Source organism: Monomorium pharaonis, chromosome 7 (genome assembly GCF_013373865.1).
Source record: "Monomorium pharaonis isolate MP-MQ-018 chromosome 7, ASM1337386v2, whole genome shotgun sequence".
NCBI lineage: Eukaryota > Metazoa > Arthropoda > Insecta > Hymenoptera > Formicidae > Monomorium > Monomorium pharaonis.
Window position 1 is genome coordinate 7,550,379 of NC_050473.1, and position 23,321 is coordinate 7,573,699.

At 33.7% G+C, this 23,321-nt stretch overlaps 1 protein-coding gene across 1 annotated transcript; it reads left to right on the top strand.

Annotated features, from left to right (window-relative positions):
- The first annotated feature begins 4,723 nt into the window (after positions 1–4,723).
- LOC105837811 (spermidine synthase) lies at positions 4,724–12,916 on the top strand. Its single transcript, XM_012682903.3, has 6 exons — positions 4,724–6,977; positions 10,819–10,973; positions 11,113–11,233; positions 11,630–11,876; positions 12,004–12,233; positions 12,470–12,916. Exons 2-6 carry the CDS (start codon positions 10,843–10,845, stop codon positions 12,608–12,610), a joined length of 870 nt encoding a protein of 289 aa, XP_012538357.2. The 5' UTR covers positions 4,724–6,977; positions 10,819–10,842; the 3' UTR covers positions 12,611–12,916.
- The last annotated feature ends 10,405 nt before the right edge of the window (positions 12,917–23,321 follow it).

Genomic DNA, 23,321 nt, shown 5'->3' on the forward strand with positions numbered 1-23,321 from the left:
ATTACGTTCCCGTAACGCGGCGTTTCCGTACGTCCGTTTGTGCCCGTCCGGGGCTCACGTACGCACGATAATAGTTTCCTGCATAATAGTTTACTAATGACACCTTCATTATCATATGCGGGCGTATGATCGTCGTCGCGCCGCACGCACGCACATGTAGATTAACGCGTTACGCCGGCCTCTTCGTCGGTGGACGGCGATCGCCCGATTCCTCGTTCCGCGATCTGCCCGACGATGTTGCCCAGGTGGTTTCGGATCGTTTCGCACGGTGGACGACGCGCGAATACACGGAAATCCGCCTGGATGATTATAGAACACCGCCGGGCGCCTTAGTTTCTAATTCGCGATACGGCTTAATGACCACCATTTTCGGCAGCTTCCAGGTTAATCCTTTTGACCAGTTCATTTAACTACGATAGTCTAGCTTCTCCTGTACTTTTGGTTTCGCAAATGAGAATTACTTAGTCCTTTCAGAATGTTTCTGCGCACCTTCCCTTCCATCTCACTGAAAAAAAACTTGTATAACACTGTACCCGATTCTATAGCAATTATTAATATATTAATATATTAATTTTTATGTTAACTCGGGGATGGACAACAGACTTTTCTTTACGTAAACGTCAGGGATGATTTTTATATCCCAGTTAAAAGCAATTTCCATTAACTATAAATTACCTAGTATTAATTGTTTTATAATTTATTAATGTCTAAGGCTACTATGTATACAATATGATCAATATTTTCTGAAAAAAGTAAGAAAAAAACAAGGAAATATTAAATAAACAGAAGAAGTACATTGAATAGTTTGTTATAGCATAGTATTGCTAAAAAAATAAGAAATTAGTTCATACATTTTTGAAATTGCAAGTTTTTATTAGGATTGTATATTTAAAAGTTGGAAAAGAATAATTATTAGTAAAAATATATTATAGATACAATATCTATTTTAATAGCAATTTAAAATAAGACTAAGCTGCTATCGTATAAAGTTATTTATAATTATGTTTACTCTTGCAGAATTAAAAATAGTCTATTTTTATTGTATTTGTTTTTTATATAAATATAAAAATTATATAGTTTTTTTTTTCAATAAAAGTAAATATAGTGTAAGTGATTTATAGAAACATGATATAAAATTCTCGTATTGTAAAATGAAACTATTAATAACTTTCAATATCTTTTAACTTAATAAAGTGTATTGAATAAGTAATATTGAATATTCTTATTCAAACTCATAATATTATATTTCAAATTTATAATATAATCATTCACGTAATACATTTAATTAAAAGAAAGTGACCTACGTAAATTTTAAAAATTGTATTTCATTAACTTCATTTTTTAATACTATTACTCTGATCTATCGATTATAGGGGCTTCTAATAGGCATTTGTATTTAAGCACACTTTGAATTTGACTGAAAGCTGCTTACAGGAAAGGCTATATCAATCACACAAGAAAGTGCTTGAAGCATTGATTAATTGTCTATAGACTTTTATTTCCTTCTACCTTCTTTCACCTCGTCACTTTCAGCGATACGTTGCCTGTACGTTGCTGTTAGAATAGTGCAATTTATGTCAGAATTAAGAATCATTGGGAAGTCTGTCATTTCACAAATTCATCGAAGAGTAAAATCATATTAAAAACACATTAATAAATTATTTTCATAACTGTAAACAGATTTTCATCATGATTGTGATACAATACGTAAAATCTTATCTTCAATTTATGTTTTATCTGTATTTTTAACCGATAATCACAGATGCGACGATCCTATTTTCATAGAATTTACGTAGGAACTAATTAGATGCTCAACATTTCCATGTTGAATTCATACCGCCCGTCAGCAATGTAATGGGCGCGATAAAATGGGCCATTCGCATTCGCGATTTTAGTCGATGCTCATCGATGATGCGTTATCCAGACAGCCGGTTTGATGCGTAGGAGCACACTTTGATAAATGCCGCATCAAAGCGTTTTATGTCAAGAGTAAATCGACATTTTCATCGGAGCGCACAGTCAAACGTCAGTTTTTTACCATAAAACATTTGAGGATATATATGTGTGTGTGTGTGTGTGTATGTGTGTTGCATATATGTGAAGATCGACACATTTATAATGGCCGCACAAAATTGCGTGCGGAAGAAATTCGCACGACGACACTTCTGCACCATTATTATCGCGCGCGAACTTTTCGGAGAAAGCAGCGCTTAGTGATAACGAGGTGCGCGCAAGTGCAGATATCGTGAGATATTGTTCGGCTAAAGCTTTTTGAGGCGCACATATTTTAACGAACGCCGGCCGTAATTACGATCGACTTAACTGATGTATCTGACATCGTTCCCCTCGCGCACACCCCTGTGATACCGTATAATCTGATACGTCTGTTCTCGATGTATCGCTAGGTATTAGTTTCCGGCGCGGAAATGTATCGACGAACCGAGCCGATGCGAAAGGAATCTCGATGACCGCGGGAAAACCGACGTTGCTATTAATGTTTCCCGTGTAGTTCTAAATATGTCGAAACTTGGGAAGTTTACCGAGCTAGATTGACATATGCACATTTTTGTGCATATATTTGATTCCTTGCAGGGAGAAAGATGGAGAGAATTTATTTTAGCCAGAGTTTGTTTCCACATTAATGAATTCGGATAGATTCTACTTTTCGTATAAATATTTGTGTATCATATCCTGACGATTGAATTCAGTTAATAGGAATCAGATATTTAATCTAGAAGAAGCCAATTACAAGTAATAAACTAATTGCAGACGTACGAAGAAACATCATTTTAATTACCAATATTTATTCCGTAGTAGATCTTAGAATAAAATAAGAACGTTTCGTGTCACTTTCTATCCGAGAAGAGTAAATTGGAATCAACGAGCCAATCAGTTCGAAGATCTGGCGGGAGGAAAACTTTCGTTTCGTCTGATTTTTCCAATATCTGGATTATCAGTTAGGCAAGACGGTGGAAAACCGGGATTTCGGCCGAATTGCGATCGGGCGAAAGGGAGAGGAGATCGATTTCGGTAGTATCTCGACTCTACCTTTGTAATTTCATAAGGGAAAGAAATCACCGCTGGCATCGCTCCCGTTACCGAGAAGGCTTGAAGATTCCTATCTTCGTTTTCGCCTCCATTTACCTCGATTCCCGCGCAGTTGCCGGGCGGAGAATCCCCGGGAAAACGGACGATTCACGTGGCCTAGAAATAAGTTGAAAGCGTTATAGAGCATGCAGGGTAGCTTTTCAAACTGCAGCATGTGACACAACTGAGGTTAATGTAGCGCTTTGATCCGGCGACCCTCGGTACATTGAGCGCAGTGCGTTATCGAGAACGCAAACGCAAGCCTGAAATTACGCGTGTATCAGATGTTCCAGACTAGTCTTGAGATCTCTCAGTAAAAGAGAAGTAAAGTTTTGATTACAAAATGTAGCATGTAACTATATATTATAATAGTATAGTATAGTAATTTGTATAATGTATAGAAAATATTAAAACCCTACATAAAATGTCGTATGACTCAATATATAAGAGTTGTATGTGTGCTTTTTTTATAAAAATTTAATTGAAGATTTAATTATTGAGATTATACTAGTTCTAATTTACACAATGCGATAAATTATAGTTAATTTTAATGATTAAAATAAATCATGGTATAAATTATATCGTAGCATATTTTACAGCAATGGAACGCCAATTAGATCATAAAAGCAAAAGAGAGATAGTAAATAATAAGAGAGATCTATATAAATGATTAAAATATTAACAAAATTTTTTAATCATTCATCCTTAACATATATAATTGAAATACTTGTATCTTCTTACGTGTTGAAATAAGAAATTTGCACAAACATAAATGTATTTGTCTTTGCGAGATGAGTAATCTCGTACGAATTGCGGATTTCATTCGAAATAATATACGGTGTGTTAGCTATGTGTGTAGGTGTTGAAGGTAGCAATGAGGAAACGCTCAAACAGATACGGAAACACATGCAAACGATTGTGAGGTATTCTAGCGAAAGCAAGACATAACTAACTTCGAAACTACGCGACTAGCAGTCGCAATCCCTCTCGGATTCTTGATTTCCACAGTTCGGACTTCTGCAGATACACGCGCTACTGATTCAGCAATCAAGATGTAATATAAAATTTGCTATTGACTCACGCGCGTCATTAACCATGAACTGTCACATTACCGCCGTGAAACTCGCCGCGGATTCACTGTTACCTCGACAGGCGGACTCGACCGCCAATCAAGACACGTAATTTCTCGTTCTGTTCTTCGGACACGAACATGCACTTTTTGTCAATTCTCGTGCCCCTGTCACATTCGTAACCATCTATCGCGCGAAAAGCAAAAGTACAAATCCCCACCATCTGTCCCGGGCGACGACGATAATAATAATGATGACGACGACGTTTTTTAAAATTTATTACTCTTGATGCAAAACTTTAAATCACGATAGCTCGTAAGTCACGTAGCAGAAAAATAAAAACACTTTTGTTATACAAATCGGATACAAGCTATTCATTAAACTTATTTAGAAATCAATCAATTCAACCGTTATTGAGATCCGATAATCTACGGAATCTCGCAAACGGCGTCTCGCGTAAATAGAGGCACGGCAGTGTACGCGCGCGACACTGCCGTGCCTCTTGATATGTAATATTAATTTACAATTTTTAAAATATACATATGTATTTCGTGTATAACATCAATTTTAAAATTTATCACAAGATAAGATTTTATATATATTTGGCGAGGACTTTATCATCAGACGGAATTGCAGTTTTCTATTATAACAATATCAGCAATGTAAGGAGCAAAAAGAAGATACATAAATAATATGACCAAAAAATATTTTATGTGTATATAATATAATATAATTAAATATAAATATTATATTAATTAAAGATCATTGATCTTTAAAAAAATAATTTTTCTACTGTAATATTGGATAAGTGAATTTTCGTTACATTCAACGAAAGGCAACAAAAAAACTGATTTCGGTTTTCAATTTTTTCAAAGAATTGCAATGAATGGAAAAAGGGAAAAAAATGAAAAAACAGAAAAAACCAAATTATGTCTTAACCTTTAGATGATAACATTATAGCTCACAAGATCACTAATTAATTCTAAAATCAGTATATATTATCGAATTACGCGGGAAAGAACTGACATTTTAATGCATTAACTGTAAATTGTCGATATTTAAAGAGAGCAGATATAATTGTTGCTTATTGTACATTTCCTAAAAAAATATTGAAAATCGTTACGAAAATGTGATTATTGGTAGGTAATATATGTATGTGATCTCGTTAAACTGTTTTTTAAAATAAAAAATAATATTTTTCATGTAAAAAAGTATGATCTGTGTACCTTGTTTTTCTTTCTTTGTAGTCTATTAAAGGTATTGCTACCTCTGATTTAGGCTTTCTTTAAAATTGTGTATATAATTCGATTAGTAAAAAGACCTATCTTCTGAAGGTTAATATACCTGCCTTACACTCCCTGGGGATAACTAGAGAGAGTCGATAAGATCGATGGTCGGTGATTACAATGCTCGTGTTCTTTCGAAGCGTTCCTGTGCATAATGCAGCTTCCCGTGCATATCAAATTCAGGCATACAAAGTTAATCCATTTCAAATGGATTAAACGAGAGAAAAATTACAAAAACTACGTATTATAAAAACGTTCGAGTAGACCTCTTTTTCTCTTTTCAAGACATTTCTTACAAGAATCAAACAAGGATTATACCAGTCTTTGATTTTAAATAACCTGAATAAGAAAGTCTGTTTTTTTCTTCATAAAAAATACTTTGGATTTTCTTTTACTGCATTCTCTTTCGGTGTTCTGTTACTATTATTATTGTTCGATTTTATTTTATCGAGAATTGTTAGATTACAATACTTGCGTTGTTTCGAAGCGTTCCTCTGCCATAAAACTTTCACATAAGGAACAAAGCTTGACCTCCGTTTGAATTTTATACCTGAGTATTGAGACTACCTGAATAACATGTCATGGTGATGTATTAGTCTAGGGATCTTAATTTATGATATTTTATTGGAGATTCAACGAGGCAGGTAGTGCCGAGAAAATCTGCTTTCCTTCCAGAAGAAAGTTTGTATCTTCAGTTTCTTATAGCTTGCTCTGGTAAGAGCACATGTGACATCCATCTCTTCGAAAAAAAATAAAGTATAAAGTTCAAGAATACTATCTGTTATCTGTTTCATTAAAGGATCGTTCATATCGAACGCAGTGTGTCTCACAGCGTGAAAAATATTCTCCAGTAAAGTTTCCGCAAATTACAATAGTGTTTCCAGTAAGTGCTCCATACTTAATAATTAATAATCAATTAATTATTCTATGGTCCCAATGCATGGTATCAGTGATAAATGGAAAAGACGTGTTTTTCGAATATCTACTATAAACAAATTTAAAAAATTATATACAAACATACTGAAAGTACCAATATATCTTTATAAGTTGTAAAGCTATAAATCATAATATATGCAAAGAGAAATTGTGTCGTAGTAAAGTAGATCCAGAAAGCATAAAATAATTATTATAATATCATTACGATAATATTCAATAAGGTGTAACGTTTCAAACATATCGTATTTAATTATTAAATGTTAAATACAACGTTAATATAAACTAACTTTGAATATAATTTAGAGATAAAATTGTTAAAACATTTCAACAATGTTTGAAAAAAATCATGTATCGAATAATGTTCTTAAATGTTTATAGAATATTATCTTCAAATGTTTTAAAATGTTTTTTGCTTATTGGGAACGTACCTTCATCTAGTGTGAATATATCTTTATGGGCCTCATTACATTATCAGGCAGTGTGTTAGTGACGATAAACCTATCTAAACAGTCGAGTCAGTTATAAAGAGAAACCACCGGGCTACACGCGCCTTCGTCTCAGTTTGACTCAAGCTTCCTTCAGGCTAGCTACGTCATAGGTAAACTATCGCTGCATGTTTCGAAAAGTAGACATTTTGCATGCTCTCAGAAAATATAAAGTGTGAAATAAAACAAATAACGTACATCTTTAAAAAAACGTCTTGCTGACATTTGTTGTAATAATGTTGTGTTGCTAATATAAAATCGTAATATCTGAGTGGTATAGCAATACACAACGCAGAATGAATAAGTAGAATATTTTTAGACTGCTCGCCGGTAAATATTGATTTGTTCAAAACGTTACAACAGTGATATATCAAATCGCGTGTTATCGATTATTACACAATCCTATGGAATATAATTTTAATTTACTTTAATAAAATTTAGTAAAAACTATAACTAGAACTAGAAAACTATAATATATATTTAAATTTATATTAATAATTAATGTAGCACCAATCGACAAAATATAATCGACAAAACATAACTTTTTATAACATAACTTTAAATTATTATTTCTGATTTTTATCCGCTTAACACAAATCCGTTGTGCAAAGTTGGCTATCACGTCACAATTTTGAAAAAAATAACACAAAAGAAGAAAAAAATAACAAACCTTCAAAACCTGTCGCGTTTGTTTCACGAATAGATTGAAAATGTCTATTCACACTCGTGTTACAAAATAGCATTGAACAGTGTTATCATTTGTAATTAAGCGTCATTAACCATTTCAAAAACCCTTCACTATTGATAAGAAATTAGTATTGCAAGAAAGAAAAAGAAAGAAAGAGAAACTTATCATCTTAATCCCTGATAAATTTCAACATTTTAATATTTTACTCTTTTATGTAGTAAAGGTGTGTTATATATTACATTCTAAAAATAATGAATAATATAACTGATAATTAAGTAAGACCATTGCAGAAATACATAAAATCAACAAAAAACATAAAACTAAATAATAATTGTTTATAAAATCTTTGTATAATTTATGAAGTATATATTAGTGTGTGTATGCATGTACAGAATTAAAAATATATAATGTAAATTAATATTAATTATTTTATATTACTTATATACATAATATGTGTATATATATATATATATATATATATATATATATATATATAATATATAAGTTTAGAATGTGTGTATTGAAAAGATAAACAGAATATTAAAAAAAACATTCAGAATTTATAGAATAAATAATATTCATTAAATTAATTCAAAAGTTCCAAATGAGATAGATTGAGAGATTAGTATTAGAAAAATTATTTTTTGTTTTTGTGAAACATGTAATTATTTTCTTTTTACTTATTAAAAATAATATTGTAAGAGAATTATCTCGTACATTTTCATTGTGATGTTCATAAAAGATTTTCTAAATGCCTTTCTTTCATTTTTAAACATGCTTCTATATTAAGATAAGAATCCGGAATTCTGTGTGCAATACCAGCTTTATCGAGAGCAATATATAATACATAACATACAGAAAAATAACAAACAATTAAAATTATAAAAAAAATATTCGTAAACACTATCGATGCTATTAGTTTAGGAGAGTGATCTTTAAATTTTTTAACAAATATAATCGAATGATCATTTTGAAGAACAACAGTTTAACTTATGCAGATAGCTCCTTATTTAAGTACAACAATATTTAATTTAAAAAATTATTAATATTTGAACGTATAAAATAATTTAAATATTGTTTTTGATGAAAGTGCAGTCGCGCAGATTAAACGAGATATTAAACGAAATGCGCTGCGCAAAAACTAGTAGGTGTGCAAATCTTTATCTGAAAGAACATTCACATTACGTGTTCATTTCGATGAATAATTTGTGGCAAGCTGTTTACCGCACCCATCTTTTCTCTCGTTCAAAGGTCTCCCCTTAATTGGAGTCATTGAAGAATTTAGAATGCTCATATATGAACGGCATTGCAATACTTGTGTATCTTATGTGATATACCGCTTTACGTAATAATCTAAAAATGCATGAGAAATCAATCACATGGAAGATTACGTTTATCAAGAATTACCTCATTCAGTATTTCGTACTGTTCCTTTAAAAAACTACGCCGCATTATTATTTCGTTATTATTATGTTATATACACACAATATATAGAGTTAGTATATTGTATATTATATTTCTCAAAGATTAAACTTTTGTATTACCATTTCATATTCTTTATATTAACTCTTTCGTTACAAACATAAATAACTTGTCCGATTGGTTTCTATTCGTGGAAATTTTTTGAAATCTTAAAGAGTCTCCCACATTTTTTCCTCGTAAAAAATGTGGGTGGAGGGGACGACTCCGATGGTGCAACCATAGCCCTCGGTTTTTCTGAGAACATTATTGTGTTAACTTCTGTGTCAAGCACTAGTAATCCAGGATTGTAGAGAATATTGCCTTTTTATAAAAAATAAGAAGCACTGTACGTATTCTACTTTTATTATAAATGCTTGAATATACGTTTTTATTTAAAAATTGTCTTTCTAAAAAAAATCTTTTTTGTATTGGCGAAAATAATTAAGGAGTCGAATCACATGTGCACGCAAGGTAATAGAGCTCTTTGAAAAAAATATAATTTTTGTATCAAAATTAAAAAAATGCTTATTTTTTCCAATTCTTGATTTTCCTACTTGTCTCTTATTAAAAATCACTTATCTTTATCTGTCTAAATGTATATATTGTATTTCTTAAAGAAAAAAATTTGCAGTTTTTATTTTTTATCTTCGTATTTTCTTCATATCTAAACTGAAAACTCTAGGATTATTTTATATATATATTTATTATTAAAAAGTTATAATTCTTTTAAGTCAAATAATTCTTTTATTCAATTTTTGATTAAATTTCAATAATTAAAGTATACTATATTTAAATTTTTTTTTCAAGATAAAGTACAAACATTTGTTCTAGAGGTTTGAAGCATGTTTATAAATTTTTATAAATTTTTGAATACATGAATAAGTTGGACGCAAGTCTTTAGATCAGGCCTGTCCAAACTCATCTCGCAAGTCCAACGCACTTCCACCTTCCACGTCTTCTCGAGAGAGTGAGACGGAGAATACACAAAAAAGGATAAACATTAAAGCGCCTATCCTTTTGTTGCATTTATCGTTTTTCAAGAAGCGCGAGCTGAGTTTGGACAGGCCTGATCTAGACTTGCAGAGCTAAGATGCTATTTTTCACATTAGATTATACAAATTAATGACTCAACCATTCAAGTTATTTAAGTATATTATATTTCTCAAATATATATAAGTTATTTAAGTTATATAAATGCAAATTTTTGTTACTTTAATAATATACATATGTCTAATAAAAATAAGTAAAAATATAATGTAGAAATATTTCATTATTAGACAGACATTAAAAGACAGTTGCTGTCTTTTATATAAAAATTACATAAAGGCTGTTTTGAAATTTTTGAAACATTATCTGAATATTTATCGCATACAATACTACGCTATAAACCAAGAAATATTAATTTTTCTATTTTATATTCAATCATTGTAACAAATCCATCGTTGCTGAGATTTAATTTGGTATTATCGTGGAATAATTTACAAACTGAACACAACCATTTACGAGTAAAACTTAATATATTACAAACAGGTCTTTTGCCTAAACATTTCCTGCTACGACGGCATAAAATATGTATTGTGTCAGCAAACTTGTTTCTCCGTGTAAAATAAGTTAAGGATGAAAAGTTATATCGTACTCAGGAGCAGCACAATATTTGAAATGCATTATTGATCACGTGACATAGTTTTTGGTTAAGCTAACGTGTGGTCTATGCTTCGCTGTAATTTTCAAACATATACAACGTTTGTTTCAACTTTATATTTGTATTGTACTCACACTGTTATATTTTTTATACCACGTTACAGCAAAGCATACCGGACGCAAGCAACATGGATGTCATGAAAGCAGGTTGGTTCAGTGAATTGAACGAACTCTGGCCCGGCGTTGCACTTTCGTTAGAAGTGGAGGAAATATTGCATGCAGAAAGATCTCGATTCCAAGATATTTTGATAGTAAAAACGTGAGTATTTTCTCAACGACGGCGTAAGATTCGACGTCGTTAAATGTAGAGGACATTAAAAATTAAATAGATTAAGAATATATATGACACATTAAAAGACATAAACACAAATGGACTTCTTGAAATGTTATATTTACAGAAAATCACACGGTAAAGCTTTAATGCTCGACGGTGTGATCCAATGCACGGAGAAAGATGAGATGTCCTATCACGAAATGATATCGTATTTACCGCTCTGCAGTCATCCAAAGCCTCAGCATGTAAGTGTAATAATTAATAAAATGTTAGGTTTACATCAATTCATTAAAATTTTTTAAATTTATATTTTGCATATATTATAATAAATTTCTTTATTTCTGTTTATAAGATTTTTCTTATTAGTTGATTTAATAAAATCTTTCTTTCATAAATTTATCTTCTATTCTTGTAATAATAAAATGTATATAGAAGATATTTATCAAAATCAGTTCGTTTATTAGTCAAATAATTATGTATCTTACATCGGTCAATAATCAATTTTTTATCAATTATTTAAATCAAATATGTTAAATATTATGTATCTTTAAGCTTTTTGTGTAAACTTTTTAAAAGTTTTGCGTCACAAACTATATCTTTAGAAAAATATAGATAACTTGAAATTTCTGTAAAAAAAACAGGTTCTGATAGTCGGAGGTGGCGATGGTGGGGCTGCCCGAGAAGTCGCGAAACATCCGGATGTAGAGCGCGTCACGTTAGTGGATATCGACGACCGAGTTATCGAGTTGTGCAAGCAATATCTGCCTCATTTGAGTTTGGGCCTTAACAATCCCAAAGTGAACGTTTCTGTTGGCGACGGTTTCGAATTTCTAAGGCACCATCGTGCGGAATTCGATGTCATCATTACCGACAGCAGTGATCCCGTAGGCAAGTACCGCAAAACTTTGTACCGCAATCACATAAGTTTCCATAAGATTTCTTCGCATAAAAAAAAGTATACTATTTCTTTAACGGGAGATATTAGAAACAGTAATAATTCTAACGTTCCGTTTAGGTCCCGCAGAGAATCTCTTTAAACAGTCGTACTATGAATTACTAAAGGGTGCGTTGAAACCTGGTGGAATTATTGCCAGCCAGGCTGGCACAGCATGGATGAACATGGACCAAGTACGCAACACACTCCAGCATTGCAAGACTGTGTTTCCCGTTGCTGCCTATGCGGTAACGGCTGTACCGACGTACCCCACGGGTCAAATCGGTTTCGTTCTTGGCAGCTTAAACGAAGTTAGTATTAGACATATATATGTATACATATAGTAATGATAAAAATTTCAAGTGTGTGTATATGTGGTAACATTTTACATATTTTCTCATTTAATAATTTAGATAGAAAATATGAGAAAGTTCAAAACTTAAAAAAAATTTTTTTTTCAAAAAGTATTAGAGTTATAAATCATGTTAATGTTAAATTAGCCTTCTTCCGAATATATTTAATCTTCATTCTTCAATTTCTTTTTCAGCAAACAAATTTAACAGAACCGGTGAAGACATTCAGCGACGAAGATCTCGATTCTATGTCGATGATGTATTACAATGATAAAGTACATCGGGCAGCTTATGTCTTACCAAGATTCGTGGAGAAGGCTTTACGCGGTGATTAAAGTATTACCTAAATGTAAACTAGCGATATTTATTAAATTCGATTTAAAAGCAGTGAGTGAAACAGTGAAATTTACTTGGTCTGGTATCTGCGTGTAAATAATACTTCAGATCTCTTGTGATAAATAAACATAATTATTTACATACACTATCTAAATCTGAATTAGTGAAATTTTGTTTATTTGTAGTGCCACACTTATAACTGTGATTATCGATGACTATACTCTGTATCTGTATATCTATAAATATGAATAATACAAATTAAATCCCGAAAAAAATACAAACAAAAATAAATCTTTTCTTACATATTTGTTAATAATTTTTTTTGATAAATATATAAATAATATAGATATTTTACGTTTTATAAATAAGTATGTCACGCAATATATTATATATTTACAATATGTAAAAAAAGATTTTGTTTTGTTTCCATTTTTTATGAGGTTTAATTAATTTGTATTATACATCTAATATTTTACATACGTTATAATATATATACTTTAATAATTATATAATATACTTTTAATTATTTTCAAAAGCTAAAGTTAACAATAATTAAAATTTACTTACAAGCGATTTTTAATAACAATATTTTGTCAATAGAACAAGTAGTTTACATTTTATCAGCTGTAGATAAGATATTTCTAAGTATAAGATATAAAGTTTGGTTTTCCAAGTACAAAAAGTAACATTAGAATAGATATTTTTACATTATTAAAAAAAATAAGTTAAATTATTGTAGATTTTTTTTCCATACACATATATATTTACATTATACATAGCGTACATGGTAACTACACAAAAATAAGTCAACCTGCTTAACCATTCATTGTTAACATGCCGACGAATGTAAAATCTTATGACAAAATTTCATATAGGTGCGACACAGCAATAAAAACAATTAATTTTAAATTATATGTTTTATACTTATAAATATTAAAGATTTTGTTTTTTTTTGTATTCCTTTCTAACAAACAGCAAAATAATCAATAATTATTTTTATTAAAAATAACGCAATAAAAAAAAATACAACTTACTAAATATTTCAAGATTATACCATTATTCTAATTAATTAATAACTATTTTTTTCTCTTTTTCTCCTTTTTTCAAATAGAGAAAAACATTTATTTATAGTAGAAATGCATCAAGTTCTTTCTCTTATAAAAAGTTGCTCCGAGTAATCTTATCATTAGTATGAAGTAATCTCGTTCTATAATAAATTTGTAATGCGGTTTAACTTGCTCTTTACATAAAACTTTAGATTAAAACTTGAAAAGGACAAAAAAATTAGCAAGACTGAATACCATTGAATTGATATAGAAAGATAAAGTGCTCGGAGGGACAGTTTTCTTTTTTAAAACGCAGTTAAATTAAGTTTATCTATGTAATGTTTTTCTTTAATGTTGAATTATTACGTTACTCAATTGCATTACTGATGGGCATAAGTAAAAATCTTGTCAATAAAAAATTGTCCATAAAAAATTTATAATCATTCGAAGCATGTCCGGAAACGATGTCATGAGATGTCCAGAGAAATGAATCAATCGTAGAGTCTCGCAGTTTCGTTAATCCTCTTGATCGAGTATCTTATAATTCCTACAGACGCGCGGGGTATGATCGGAACGAGGATTCACTCTCGCTGCTATCAGCGGAATTGCGTGATAATTAGCATATTCATGAATTAACCGCACGAGTTAGCCGAACAGTCTGAATATCTCAAAGTAAAATGAAGTGAGAATAGACGATGGTCTAGCAGACGGGTTGAGCGGGCAGCGGCCGGCACGCTTGAGAATCTCAAAGAAACCCTCTGTAAACATCCGATCTGTGGTTTTATTAATGGGAAAAGAAGGGAGAGAGAAGAAGCATATTACTCGCGGATTCGCAATTCCCAGGGCCTGCGTTCGGAATACGAAGCGAAAAGAGCGCGGCAGCCCTTTGATCCAACGCAATCTTCCCTCGTATGCGGCTCTGAAGCTTCGAGATTGAAAGGATATTTAGCGCTTCCTCCGGAAGTGCATCCTGCTCGGCATATACGCTCGCCCCTCCGCGCTCGCGCGCTCGCCGCGTTTTAGAGGCGGTGAGATTAAAGAAGCCGTATACCCCAGGTGTTCATCGGCTCGGTCGGAGTGATTACATTGGCCGACATTATGCGCGTGTCGCGCCGGGATCTCGTATAGCTCTCGTAGCGAAGCTTATACTCGGACGAGAGGCTGAAATGTCACCCGCTCGCAGGGCGGGACGCGCGTATAGATAATACGCGTGCACGCTTGCGTCGCAGCTTCACCGTCAACGAGTTACTCGAGGTTACGTGGGCATCGGCGGGCGATCGATTTTTTCGGACGTACCAACGCTTTTGATTCCCGCACGGTGCCCGACACAGTGGAATGTCGGGATATAGGTCAGACATCTATATCGTTAGCGATATAGATCGCGAAAGAACGCACTCCGCGTGCGACTTTTTTCCCTTCCCGTTCTCTGATTGGAATTCACCTGCGTTCGTGCCGTTCGCAAAATCAACGAACTTACGGTAGAATTGTCAGTGGTGACCGAAAAAAATTCTTTTTCGCCCGTCGGTCGACGCGCAAAAATCATATCGGTTAATTATATCGGTACATATGGGACCGTTGTAAAATTGCAACATGCAATTCTCCTCCGATTCTTCTGGCCTCGCTCTTTCGCGCGTTGCCGTTTCATCTGAATTTTTCTACGTCACGTGTGCCAATAACAAAAAAAAAAAAAAGCGACAGGTTACGCAACAGGCAGCGCGAGTGATACCAGCAACGTTTTGCCCGACAAATGGTATAACACGAATGGCGTGGTGCGCATCACACGGTAACAAAGTTATCGTATTTGTCCTGGACCCCAAGCAACTTGTCACGTGTGTTTGGGAACGGATGCTGCGTGTCAATATTGCTAACACTGGCCGATCATTATATGCAGATTGGCACGAGTTACGCATGCTGCATTCATCCATGAAATTTGATTACGCCAATACAAATATCGGCCATTGCCATTGTACTGTACAAAACGCGCGACTCTAACCGCGGCCGCGCGTGTCTTTGATGACATGTAATCGCGAGGTTTAACAATACATCAACGCCAGATGAATGTTAATATTGTTAATATGTTGATAATTCTTGCTTTTATCCCTTTATTCGTACACGCGCATTTTTAATTCGTGTTATCGACGGGAAAAAAGATCGTCAAGTTCCTAAGTTATGTCTCGTGCTATCTTCATACAAATCTAATAATAACCGCTGAAGCGTAACGCAATCCTCTCGTAAGTATGTAATAACATGACATTTGTCTAACGGAATCGAGAATTTAACTAATAAAGTGATTTATTGGAGCAAGTTTAATTGGAGCAATTTCGCATACAGTCGTTATTTCGGAGAAGCTCGGTGGGTCGTTAACTACGCTTAATCTCTTCAAACGATTCCTCTTCGATGTTCCTGACTGCGTTTCGTAAGTCCCAAGTCTGACCATCTGTCAGTATGATATTGCCGAGAGAAGCAACAGACCACACGAGCTTGTGGGATCCATAAATTATTGTTTCCTCAGAGATTGAAAAGTCAGTTCATAAATCACTATAAACCCGTTAGCTTCAAGCTGAAATTATGTGCGCAAAGCCTTCCAATTTCTTAAAAAACTTGTAAAATTTTTTTTTATAAAACACTGAAGAAAGTAATATTCTCGTACAAAGATATTCTTTTCTAAATATAAGTACTGAAATAAAATTATATAACATTAAATAGATATAACTTGCTTACACGAAAAAAATTGATTATTTGTAGGCTAATAAATGAATAAATAGCTGAGCGTCAATTTTATAAAATATATTTTTATATGTCACCAAACAACTCAACTGACCACTCTATGGAGTTTCGATTCTACGGAGTTTAGCGCAAATATTTAATATTACATTGTCATCAATAAGTCAGCATAAAAGAACTGTTGTGACACAATATCGTAAAGAAAGTTATAGTTATAGAACATGAAAAAATATGAGCTACATTTTAAAAAGTCGCATAATTAGTCGAGTTTGTTATTAAACGTGACATTATTGTAATAGTTTTTATCAGTACGTGTTTGAACACGTACAAAGCCATGTAAATTGATCATGATGTTATAGGTCAATTTCTAAAGATGCTATAGATAATGTACATAAATGAACTTATTCAACTTATTCAATGTTGATAAATGAAAAGTTTTTCATACAGAATTTCTTATTATTTCGTATCACTTTTTTAATTAAATATGTAAATGGCTATATAAAAATGGCTATGTAATCAGATTTTGTTTTTTATTTTCGATACATCGTCTGCATTGAACGGAGAAAGAAAAACGATGTAGTATCTCGCGGTTAATCGAAAAGCACTCTTTTGCAAACAATTTATAAGTTTAGGGACGGAAGATTATGAAGTGATTTTCAAATGAGAGAGTTTCAGGAGGAGCCTAGAATATTCTAGCAAAGGTGAGAGAAACTTTCCTCTCTCCATCTTCTATTACGGCACACCGAGGTTATAACATCCCTCGTAACTTTTCAGATCGCACACAATGCACTTCGGGGGCTTCGACGAATTTATTCGTTATGATATTTCCTGACCGTGGAAAACTTTGCCCTGTGATTCGTGATTGACGACAGCGCATTAAAAATGAGTGATTTAAGTGACCGATTAAGTAACATTGTTAAACAATAATTTTAAATTAAAATTTTGCACGAAACGGCAAGTGTATTAAAACAGAGAGAGAATTAATTTGAAAAGTGGAAAAAATCTCGTCTTATAATCCAATATGTATATATATATATATATATATATATATATATATATATATATACATATATAAAACTTAATAACAGTAATTTGCAATGGATTTTCATTTTCTTTTGCAGATTGGTTGTATTAGATCAGCTACTGTAATGTTCTCGCGAAGAATATCTTTCAGCAGATATTCATGCGGCAATTTCAGTGTGCTTAATTATTCGTGCGCTATCTGCTTATAATCGAATTGGGGATTGTCCGCTGATCAGCAATAAATCTGCAGATCCTGCCGATTGCCGATTGGGATCGGTCTAAGATCATTATGACCTGGCCATATTGAACCGAGACACTTGGCTGATCCATTTCCAGGTTAATGAATTACCGATGAAACGGCAAATCGACACTGCTGCGGGGAACTGTATGTTCGAGATCGATATGCCTCCGCAAGACTGAAATTCGGCAATCACGAAATTACAGACAAATCGACGTGGAAGCGCGTTGCAACTGCGTCTGACGAAACGTACGCGCGCGCATTGACAAAATCGCGATCAACGAACCTCGAAAAATCCGCGAAAGGAATTTTCATAGTTCGGCCTCTCTGCATCGCGCGCGTCACCCGATTTTGATGGATGGATTTTCGGGTTGACGAAGATTTTACGGATATATGAAAGCCGCTAAAATCCGTGGAGCGTCGATCAATTTCACGGTGTTAAGAGGAAGAGGCTCAGGATTGAGAGCTTTAAACGCGCCAAGCCGTTGACACCGGCGAAATCTTATCCTCTAAGAATTGTCGATGATCGCCGGAGTGTTTAATGGAGGGATTACGCCATTCAACAAGATGTAATTTGCCTTTTTTCAATAGAAAATGATAAAACGAGGCGATTTTAAGGTTTCATAGCTCCAAGTCGCATTTAAAAAGTGATAATGAAAAGATACTATTAGAATTCGTAAGAAATATTGTATAGTGTAAAATAAAATGTATTTCAAGTTTTAATAGACAAAACCACAGCAGCATTTCTTTCTCAAATAATATTAAACAAATTTTACAGTAAGTGTAAGAAAACTTTTTACCATATTTTGAGGTATTGAGTTTGAATCCACCGCCATAAAAATTCCATGAGATCTAATTTTTAAGATATAGCATGTTAGTGTATCTATTTGACTAACAGTGACAATTAAAACAAATTACTTAGAGTTCTTTTAATTACGGCAAAAATGGAAAAATAGAGTAAAATTAATCTAAATTATTTTTACTACTCTTGTGAGCAATACAGTATTGAAAAGAGAGGCATAATCACAGTATCGCGGAAATTTTTCGATGTCACTTTTTCATAAAAATAAAAACTAACTGTTCAATACTTCTTTATTTTACTAATTTAAAAAAAACTTCACTATATATACATATATACATATTTATATATACACATATATATAAATGTTGAAAGAAAATAATTTTCTTATATCTCGAAAATCTGACAGAAACATTTCAATGGCAGATTCGGATTTGGCGTCGAAAATTATCCTAAAAACAATCTTCATAAGAGTACTCTTGCACAAAATTTTATAAATTAGTGTAATTATTAAAATTACGATTTTAAGATAAACTGAAATTTAATAAGGCAATAAAATTGTCCCAGAAGTCTCAATGATGTCCCCTGTTAAAAAGAACAGCCAAATAAAGAATTTTGTATAACGCCTGACAAAAGATCTCGGCGGGGCTAGAATTATAATCGATAATTTTTCAACGAAGCGGCGCGAAATGGATATGATACACGTACGGATTCCATTACGCATAGCCAATAAACGCAAATAAGTAATAATCGATTTAGCGGCGGTCAGTGACGTCGCCTGTTCAATGCCTTGCCCACGCGGGAAATATTAACCGAGACATAGGACCGAATACCGGCCGTGTCAAGATTTAGTTAACAGCTAACAAGCACTCTCCGCGCGCGCTAAATTTAGATACTCCCGCGTAGCGATTGACCGTTATCAGAGCCGCCGTGCATTATCGATGCATGCAAAGCCACCCCAATGCACACGACGCGATGAATATGTTATTAATCTGTACCCGTTGTACCAGACGCCCGTTGAGAGGCGATCACATGCATATATAACTTAAGGATGTATAATCGTTACAGATCTCAGCGAAGACACTATTAAAAATATGACAAATGTTGAAATTTTAGCATGTACAACTATTCCATGAGATTGATAGTAGTTTTGACGACATTAAATTAATGAAAATCTTTCTGATAATCCTTAACAAAATTTTACATACTGTTTATGCATATTTTTAATTTAAATTACATCGCGAATGTTTCAAAGCATAACAAAAAGATTTGCTTTTGTGAAATATCAGTCGTGCGATGAATCTGCCTTAAGATGCCGTATAAAATTCTAAACTTTCCTTAGAAGCTACACGGCCGACCAATTTGAAATTTTAATGACATTAGTTTCACTTTAAATAACATGTTATATAATTTTTTAACATACTGAAACATTTTGATTTATGATATATATCTCCTTAAAGCCGCCCTCTAGGCACGAAGGGTAGCTCTATAGTCTAATTTTACATCATTCCCGGAATTGAGATGCGTCAATACGTCGATATCTGCGAACATCCCGTCTTTACCACTCCCGACTGAACGCGAATAGTTGAATTAAGATCGATCGCATACGATACGCCACGCGAATAGTTCGCTTGACGAATTGTTTACAAATGGCATAGGCGAATTATGTTGTGCTGTACCTGCCGATATTGTTAACAATGACCGATGATTGTATCCAGATTGCGAGAGTTACAAACACGTCGCGCAAAATCGCGAACTGTCGCTACGACAGCACGAGTGTTGACCGTTAACATTGTGGCGCACTAAACACGAACGTGAACGCGTAGACGATGAATTACCGTCAAGTTAATATAAACATTGAATAAATAATCGAATAATTGTACACCTACATTATTAATAAGAATAAAATTTTAATCAAAATATATGTCGATATTGATTTCTATGCAATATCGAATATTCATACACGTTGGCTTATGTATAAAATATTGTAATTTACAAATTTAGTTTATAATGTAAGCCGATGGGGCCGATTCGGGCGGCCCCGAGGCAGGAGATGTGCTCTGACGACTTGCCTCGGCAAGCAGAGTAATTGTTTATGTTTTGCGCTACCGAAATCGAGAGTCAACGTTCGTTTGACGAGCGCCCGGTCATCGACCGATGAGGAAAGCGGGGAGACTTCCCGCGAGCGACGCGGGACGATGTTCAGAGATTTCGAGCAGATCATCTACGGTACCGGAACTCGGAGTGGCGAACATACTCCGCACGCGATCGCCTGTAACGCTTCCGAATAAATATTATTTGATATATTCGAATAAGTTCGCTTTACCGGCCTGTATTTAATTCCGAACGCCATCCAGCGACTCCAGATTAATTCCTACTACAATAATTTCTTTAAATTGTTAGGATAATTAATTTAATAATTAATCTCACTTATCTATTGACTCACAATTTAATATAAGAAAATCTACTCTCTAAATTGCAATCACTGATTTACAATAGTATACTTATAGCTATGATAAAGTGAGTATTCATTGACTTTTAGTGATTTTTACTTCAGAATTGGTGTATAATTACTGAAAGATCAGTGTTTTTATTACATTAATTGACAAGTTACAAGTATGCCACTGAAAATCACTGTATTTTCACTAATTTTACTAATTTTTCATGATTGTAATTTACAGAATACTATTTTGAAAATCTTTATTATTACATTTTTTAGAAATACGCAAAAAATATAGGTAAACAAAATAATAGCGTGCATAATAAATCGCGAACGATCACGACACACACATTTTTGCAGTTTCGCTCGCTTGTTTATTTATGCGCTTTAATAACAATAATTTAATCAAGCCCGTCCGCCTCACCACATGAACAGTTCACGCGATGAATTACCTGGGCTACACCTTGCTCAAGGCTATCTGTAAATTGTAGCGAGATACGTGGAGTGTAGGATTAACTAAATGAGGATATCTCAAGGGAGGATTAAGCGACTGTCTGTGCGCGGTAAGCGAGGGCATTAAGATTTTCGATTAATGCTGCCTCATCGATTTGCCGATCACATGTAAATATACACATATACGTATGTGTGTGCGCATATTTATATGTATAAGTAAGCGAAAGTATGTTATTGATTTAATTGCCGAATCAATTTTGATGGCTGTCTCAATTTTAATAAACTCTTTACATTTAAATATATAATACATGCATTAAAAGTACACAAATTAACATTAACGTACAATTTATTATGTCGTCCCATAATTGGAACTTCCACATTAATATTTTTTTCAATTTACATTCACAATCAGATTGTTAAATATATAAAAATTTTTCTTTAAAATTATAATATTTATTGTCTACATTGATATTAACAAACTTTTGTAAATGTTTGAACTGTAAATTTATACGAAATAAAGAAAATTATTTTAACTTTTAATGACCCATAATTGGAACCGTCACCTTACATTCATTTTATACATCAGGGGAGTTCTACATAAATCGTATGCATTTGTAATACATAATTTGATACAATGAAGGCAAACTCGCGCGGTTTTTTTTTTTTTAATAATTTGCGGGGTTAAAAGAGGCGTAACTTTGGTTGCGTGTACAGCGAGGCGGTTTCGTTTGCAGCTTATATTCCTCACCGTACGCGGCCGGTCTGCGCAAACACACGCGCCGGAGACAAAATCCATGAATATGCAAGCTCGATCTAGCGCCGCTGTTCATTTCTGAATATCCGATGAATTTACGGGCGTATGTTTTCCCTGCATCGCTCACGACTGTCTCGATGGAACCGCGGTAACCGCGATTAGAGCGGGTGCGGGGTGAGAACGGTCGTGGCCACGTATGTTGACCCATACGTTCCGCATCACGGTTATGGCCCCGAGATGCGGTCTCGTATGCCTGAAGCCTGAAATGCTCGAAAGATACTCGCGGATACAGCGACGTTTACGGATGGCAGGTATAAGATACAACGCGATATGAAACTTTTGGGGACCTTCTTCATCTCAGTCATCCCCTCCCCCCTTCCATTGCGACAGACGTATCTTTCTTCCCGTTTGTAACACGCAAACGCATACATAAAATAGAGCATCACTGAATATTACTGTTTCGTTACTTTATGAAGAGTTTTATTAGGCTTATTCACGTCTGTCGCAGTGCAAATAATATTTAATAAAATATAAATGGAAAAATAAAAACAAGGCCCACATTACATATTTTAATTTAGAATTTTTTTCTCTCGTACGTTTGAGGAAGTCGCGTATATGCAATATAAATTTTTATTTCTTTTTGCCGCAATTTCTAAACTAGCCCGTTGCACATTTCGTGCTTATTTTATTTTAGCAGTTTGTCAGTTTTCCTCTCTCACATTTTTTCCAGCGCGAGATGATCGGCGCGTCTCTTACGGGTCCGATCGTATATGCCCCCTTTTATTATATCGATGTATTTTTGCCGCAGCATAGAGAGAGAGTGCGGAGAAACGAAAGTGGAATACGCGGGTAGAAATGAGTTTATTTAAGCGCGAGTAAACGCCCCGGTGCTGCGCAAGCACGAGTCGGTATCGACAGACCGATACTGAGGTAAGTATCGACGCGGAATTTCAAAAACGCATGACGGTAGAATCTCCTCAGATTCCCCGGGTAGACGAATATTCGTGGTGTTCCGCCTTATTGAAAGACGGCACATATCTCGCAAGTTTGCGATGCCTGCAACGAGCCGTGAAAACGCGCAGTCTATTCTGACGAGGTCTATTCTGACTGCCGTTATGTAAAACCTCAGCACGGGATCCCAGCACAAAGACGAAACGCGATCCTAACTCTAAAACACTAAGCAGAAATGACTTCGATCAAATTTTAATTAAGTTAATCAAAGTCTAATTAACT